The 7,241-nt window shown below is 32.8% G+C and overlaps 1 protein-coding gene across 1 annotated transcript; it reads left to right on the forward strand.

The window, feature by feature from the left end:
• Nucleotides 1–699: 699 nt before the first annotated feature.
• Nup75 (nuclear pore complex protein Nup75) lies at nt 700–6,116 on the forward strand. The gene is made up of 9 exons (XM_018461787.1): nt 700–792; nt 1,163–1,268; nt 1,382–1,726; nt 1,865–2,244; nt 2,312–2,631; nt 4,304–4,521; nt 4,600–4,818; nt 5,740–5,839; nt 5,906–6,116. Exons 1-9 carry the CDS (start codon nt 763–765, stop codon nt 6,114–6,116), a joined length of 1,929 nt encoding a protein of 642 aa, XP_018317289.1. The 5' UTR covers nt 700–762.
• The last annotated feature ends 1,125 nt before the right edge of the window (nt 6,117–7,241 follow it).

A 7,241-nucleotide genomic window follows, 5' to 3' on the forward strand; every position in this document is an offset into this window, starting at 1 on the left:
CATCGGAATCCTGTTTTCTGATTAGTTACAGAGCGTTTTGTCGTACGACGAAAATCGGATGCAGTGTGAATCCAGCAATAGGGTACACTTGTACAGCGTATGCGCACCACATTCGGGCTGCGGTCCACTCGACGCTACAAACGCCTCGAAGCGTTTGAGCGACCAATCAAAACAAAGAATTTTACGAATTGACTAATCAAAGAATGCTTCGAAGCGTTTGTAGCGTCAAGTGGACCGCAGCCTCGAGTACTCTGTGGAAGTGAGAGATTCAATATTCCCTATCTCTCTGGCTGCGTTCCGTTTCACGCATGATGCACATGATGCATCTTTTATCCTTGTTTTTCACCGAATGTTAAACAAGAATAAATGATGCATTATGGGGTGCGTCAACATTCGATGAAGAACAAGGATAAATGATACTCGGAGTTGATAGAGTCGAGTTTTGGAACGCACCCATGCACATCATAGGTCTGTTTTCTGTGGCTGAACTAGTGTACACTTTTGGAACTTAAAGTGAGATAGATGTATGTTTGATAGTTAACGAAAGCGAGAAAGAGAGTTCTAGTGCAGTCTAGTGCAGGAACAGAAAACAGACCACATGCGTGAAACGGAACGCAGCCTCTGCTTCGCATTCATCCCCCACTCCCAAAAAAGGCTGTATTAGCAATATAGTAGTATTACATATATGATTTACAGAACTATTAATTATAATAATAGTGTCAACGTGATTTACAAATTTAGGAAGAAGTAAATTGAGTGACCATGGACGAAGTCGATAATGCTCAAATAATTGTTAGTGAGATGTACACACATGTAATATATCATAAAATAATATTTACATGTAAATTTGTCCAGATACATAAATATTATGTTTTAATGTTTACTTTAAATTTTAATACAAAATTAGACAACATTACGTTGTAAAGTACTGTGTTAATTTATTTAGATCATCTGTAATCGATATTTTAGGAATCATTTGCAAGTTTATTTACATATCTGGTCCAATCTGCACGAATTTGCTTTTAAAACTAATTATACATTTTTTGTATTGAAATTTTTTATTTTTTATTATAATAGATATTAGAAGAAACCAGAGACTGTAATTTTATAATTCTTTTTACTAGCTAATCAACAATCATCTGGTTAACTTTGTGTTTGGCAGGTTATAGCAGATGATGTTTGTAGGAGAGCAGGTATCGCGACAACCTGGATCAATAGCAATAGATTTGGGATACATGCATACAAACATGTGGACAAATATTCACAAGGTTGCCAAATAATATATACATATATGTACAGAAATTATATATTATGGATCTGTATCTCTTAATGCATATATATAAGTTAGGAATTATTTTGCTACATTAAGAATTTATTTTAGACATTAGAAGTCAATTTGCACCATGTGATGCCAGGGTACATTTCCTCCGACCAGAAATCATATTATTCTCACCACTTTTGCGTAAACTCGTTAATGAGAGCAATGGTATCTTTCTATCAATTCAAAAGCTTAAATCTTCCTCTGGCGATATTAGACCAGAGCTTCTCAAACATAGCAAACAATATAGATCTATATTGAGAGCCTGTGTTGAAAATTTACAAGAGATACTACCAAAGGAATCATTATCAGAAGAGAAGACTATGCTAGAAAATTTTCTCACTATATTTTATCAAGTAGAATGCATTTGGCATTTGACAGAAATTCTTTATGTTGACATTGTACCAGGTAAATTGAGTTAAAATGTACAATATAATTTATGAAATAATATAAAAATACAAAAATAGATATAAATTTTTATTTAGGACAGCTCTTTTTGTCTTAAACACAAAAAACTTTTCTAAAAGATTTTGGTGATGTTCACAGGCGATGTTGTGCTACCACAGTTGTTGGAGTGGATCAGCTTTCATTTTCCTTCAAGAGAACTGGCAGCGTCAAAGATTTTGTCTCAGAAAACTATCTGTGCCGATTTAGAGAATATAAATTATTGGGAAGCTGTAATGGGCTGTGCATTCCATGGTAAATTAAATCTAGTTTGCCGTCTTCTGGCATTGCACAGCAAAGCGGATCATTCAGCATTTATTACTGCGGACAATATTATCAGAACAATGCCAGTTTATAATGTATATGGCGGATATTCCGTAAATGAATTTATTATGCGATGGAAACACTGGCAAATGGATCTTTGCTCAAATCTGGAGACCAATTGCTTTGTTATAGATAACAATCTGGAAATGCTTATGAAGGTCAGTAAAGCAATATTAAGTTTCTTTCTTTTTTTTTAACATAAAAGTTAATACTTTTGCTTTGCAGTTGATAGCGGGAGATGAATCGATATTATGGGAATATTCCATGTACACAGAAGCATGGTATGAATTGCTGGCAGCAAAATTATTTTACTCAGCTCCCTGCTGCAAACAGCTGGAACTTTCACGCTATGCGAATAGCGTTGCTGAGAGATGGCAAGCTAATAGGCATTTGGATCGTGTAATCCTTGCTTTAATGGAAAATGATTTGTACCAAGTTATCAAAGAAATACAATATATGAGCGATAATGGCTGGTTTGCGGCTCACCTGATGGATCTATTGTACAAATGTGGAAAATTAAACATTCTCAGCAAAGAAAAGACCAAGTGAGTATAAACCCACTAGGGTTTATATATAATCAGTGTTGGATCTCATCTGGATAAAAATATTTAGATGATCGTCTAGAAATGAAATTTTGATATCATCTTATCTTTATCTAGAATGACATTTAGATAATTTAGTTTACATTTTACATTGCTGAAAATGTGCTGAATATTGAAATATTCCCTTTTATGTAGTTGATGTTCGCAGAAAAATGTTTAGTCTCAAGGAGAAAGTGGGTGCATCCAGTAGTAGATAGGTCTGTTCGCGTTGCTTGCACTTTTTGTATTCGGCACCTTCGCTGTCTCTTTTCAAGGCCAAATATATGTATATCTATATTATTTTAAGTGCAAAAATATTTGGGGATTTGATGCAACACGAACAGACCTTATATAACTACTCACTTGAACTCAAGTGATTTGAGAGTTGATTGTGTATCTTGAAATGAGGAAAAAATTATAAAAGTGAGCAAATTCACTAAATATTGACCAATTAAATTATAACTATTCTAGTGAATTTGCTCACTTTTGCAATTTTTACCTTATTTCGAGATACACAATCGACCCTCTGCTTTTTATTTTTGCGTTAGACGTGCAGAGAGTCGTAGTGCATAGAACTCTCTGTCTCTCTTTCGCCAAATATCAAACATATATATATATATATATATATAAAATACCTACCTCATTTTAAGTTCTAAAAGTGTACACTAATTCAGCCACAGAAAAGGTAAAATAAGTGACAAAATCTTATATTTTTTATTAACTGTGAATAATAATGAAATTAAATTAAAATTAATAAGTTATAGACTTCTTTAATTGATACAAACAATAAAAAAAATTTGTATAAAAGGCTATAGGAGTCACAACCTCTGGCTGTTAAAAATTTCGAGATATACATTTAATTAATAATATATGATTTTGTACGTTTCGACTCCTATTTGAGTCATCTTCAGCGTTACAACCTTTTAATATTACAGCAATTAATATATCGCAGTCAATGTCTTCAAAGTTTTCTCTCCTTTTGTATGTGACCGTTGTGGATAAAAACTCAAGCTAAAATTTAAAAACATCGTTAAAGAAAGTGAATAATATAGAGGACAACAGAAATTGTCTCACCTCACGGAGTCAACAAGTCACATACAAAAAAAGAAAATGAATAATATACAGAACAGAAATAAAAATTGTGCTCACCTCACGGAGTCAACAAGTCATACACAAAGTAATAGTAAATCACACGAGAATTGCAGAACGTCATCGTAAATTAAAATTAAAGACATTTACTGCGATATATTAATTGCTGTAATATTAAGGTTGTTACGCTAAAGATGACTCAAACAGGAATCGAAATCATATGTTATTATTAATTAAATGTACATCTCGAAATTTTTAACAACCAGAAGTTGACTCCTATAGCCTTTTGTATGAATTTTTTTATTATTTGTTGTAACTGTAAGTCTCAAAAATAAAAAAAATTATCTAGAAAATTTCAGATAAATTTTTAGATAAATTTATCTAGATTATCTGGATGAATTTAATTGAATCATCTTTATCTCATCTAAGATAAATTTCCAAATTTTCATCTTATCTTTATCTAGTTAATTTTAAAATCATCTGTGCACAACACTGTATATAATATAGGGTATAATTATAAATTAAAATATCTTGTATCTTATTACAGTGTGACTGCACAGCTTCATGAATCTCTCATATTAGAGTATGGCACCACACTGATGAGTCATCGCTCGTTGTGGCAGTGTGGCGCGAGTTATTTGATACATTGCCTCACACAAGGTTTGGCGAGACTAGAAATTTTGTTGCAGTCGTTACCAACAGGCACAGAGGCAAGAATCAACAAAATTATTGACGTCGCACGAGACAATAATATGCCGCACGTTGGTAAAATTCGATCTTTCTTTCTTTCCACTTCTCTCTTGGCTTAAACAAGATTTACAATAACTAAAAAAAAATTCTTAGTTACTAGTATATGTAAGATCCAAGGGATGAAAAGCATAAGACAAGGGAGATTGGGCAATGCTCTTACATGGGCGCTCAAGGCACATGACGGCAACTTTACCACATACATCGCGGACCAGTTTTTGAAGCATTACGCGGAATACGGAGAATTAGAATGTCGCGATTTGTTAGAGAACTTGGGATCCTGTATGTTGGCTAGCGACAGACTCACATTTTTGGGTAAAGAATTATGTATAATCAACTAAAATAATCATCAATAATTATTTTATATGTAATAACTATCATAATAATTCTATCAATATTTCTATAATACACTATTCAACAAAAAATAAGAAACACTTTCGAACACGCTCAAAATTGCACAACCTTTGAATGACCGTAACTCGGTAAAAAAGGATCGTAGATAAAAAAAATAAAAAAAGCATTTTAAAGCTTGAAATCTCTACATTTGAAATCGGTAATTGATATTTCGATATGACTGATTTTTTGGGGAGTTATACGGATATAAATGGATGTCCGTCAAATCTGAAAATTTTGTGCGAAATTTACAAAGTTCTATGGCGTGAACTAAAAATCGCACACAAATGCAGTTTACAGCATTCGAAAGAGTGAATCTTTACCTTCAATTTGTTTTTTTATCGAACATAATACGATTTTTTTTCACCGAATTATTCAACATTCAATAACTCAGTGAAAAAAAATCGTATTATGTTCGATAAAAAAACAAATTGAAGGTAAAGATTCACTCTTTCGAATGCTGTAAACTGCATTTGTGTGCGATTTTTAGTTCACGCCATAGAACTTTGTAAATTTCGCACAAAATTTTCAGATTTGACGGACATCCATTTATATCCGTATAACTCCCCAAAAAATCAGTCATATCGAAATATCAATTACCGATTTCAAATGTAGAGATTTCAAAGATTTCAAACTTTAAAATGCTTTTTTATTTTTTTATCAACGATGATTTTTCACCGAGTTACGGTCATTCAAAGATTGTGCAATTTTGAACGTGTTCGAAAGTATTCCTTATTTTTTGTTGAGTAGTGTACATAACAATGTAATTTCTTGTAATTATATAAATTATGTAACTAATTGTGCGTGTGTGATTACAGTAATTAATATAAAGTTTTATTATAGGAAAGTATTGCGAGTTTCATCACATGTACGGAATGGACGAATACCGCGAAGCGGCGAGTCTGTTGGTGTCCCTTTTAGTTTCAAATTTGACGCCGAAGTAGTAAGTTGTTGTTCGTTTTAAGAAAATTCATGATTACACAACTTACAATGTAAAATTTTTTCTCAGTTTCTGGTCCATCCTGCTCACGGATGCTATACCGCTGTTAGAAGCGGAAGACGTAATCTTTTCTTCGAATGATTGCTACGAGTTGCTACGTTGCGTGGAGGCACACGGCGACGATCCAAAATTTCAAGACAAGGTTTCCATCTTCCGAATAGGCGTTGCACGAAATCTGGCAAGAGCTTTAAGTCTAGAAGGTTGTCAGATCGAACATTGATTAAATCGCTGTTATACTATCCATTCTCTTTTGTATAAAGTGATATCAGTATCTTTCTTTAATAAATTGTCTATCTCTAATAAATCTCTAATAAATTACATTTTCAAATACACATTTTCTAATTGCGTGATATTTTCCTAATTCACCAAGTCATTTATTTTATACGTACATTTTTCTAATTGCGTGATATTTTTTCTAATTCAAGTTATTTATCTTATAAATATATTGTCCCACAAAAAAAAGAAACTATGCTACACGATAACAAGAAATTTTTTATTCCTACTGACTTATTCATAAAAATGAAAATATTTGCTTTTACCAAATATATCTAAAATAAAAGTTTATAAATAATTAGATGCAAAACAGAAGATAAATCAGAAAAACTTATTTAATTTAATAAATTTTATACATTTTTATAATTATGCTTATGTTTAATATTTTAGTGATAACTTAAGTTTCATTTTTAATTTATGTATAGGGGAGACCGGGGCTAAGAGGGCACCTTTTTTTTTAATTACAATTTTTAATAACAAAGGTGTTTGCAACTTCATTTCATCCATATACACAAAAAATGATGTGAGAAAATAAAATTTTAAGAATACCGGGGCCAAGTGGGCACCCTCCCCCCGGAGCTAAATCCGCACATTTTTTCGATACAATATGAAATAAAAATATGTCATTATGATCAAAAAATCAAAAATTGTATTAAATTTTATTTCGAATCAAACAATGTGTCAAAAGGCTTAATAAAATTAAATAATAATATAAAAGCGGAATTAACGTAAACGGATCGGCGGTTTACCAATCATACAACTGTTTAGATGAAGGCAAATAAAGAAAAATAACAAAACTCGTTTTATGATTGACTGTCCGCCTGATCCGCTTACGCGAATTTCTCTCCATGGGACCAGAGGAACGAAATTTTCGCGCATCAAAAACAGCGGAACGTCCGCGATTGGTCAGATTTTCGATACGCGCGATCCGCGATACGCGCGATACGCTCCATGGGACTGCACCCTTACAGCTCCTAATATGTTCATTGGTTAAGCCGGCGGCACACGATGCTTGTTTTCTTGCTGGATTGCTAGCTAGAATAAATTCTTGCCACCGTATTGGCTACGATGC

This window comes from Mycetomoellerius zeteki, unplaced genomic scaffold, assembly GCF_001594055.1.
Source record: "Mycetomoellerius zeteki isolate Tzet28-1 unplaced genomic scaffold, Tzet1.0 scaffold128, whole genome shotgun sequence".
In the NCBI taxonomy this organism is placed as follows: domain Eukaryota; kingdom Metazoa; phylum Arthropoda; class Insecta; order Hymenoptera; family Formicidae; genus Mycetomoellerius; species Mycetomoellerius zeteki.

Bases quoted from the DNA above. Each gene is read 5' to 3' on its own strand.
- Nup75 (XM_018461787.1), top strand. From the start codon at position 763: ATGGACGAAGTCGATAATGCTCAAATAATT. The intron at 1,727-1,864 runs GTAAATTGAGTT...TGATGTTCACAG, and splicing joins TTATGTTGACATTGTACCAG to GCGATGTTGTGCTACCACAG. The intron at 4,522-4,599 runs GTAAAATTCGAT...AAAAATTCTTAG, and splicing joins CAATAATATGCCGCACGTTG to TTACTAGTATATGTAAGATC.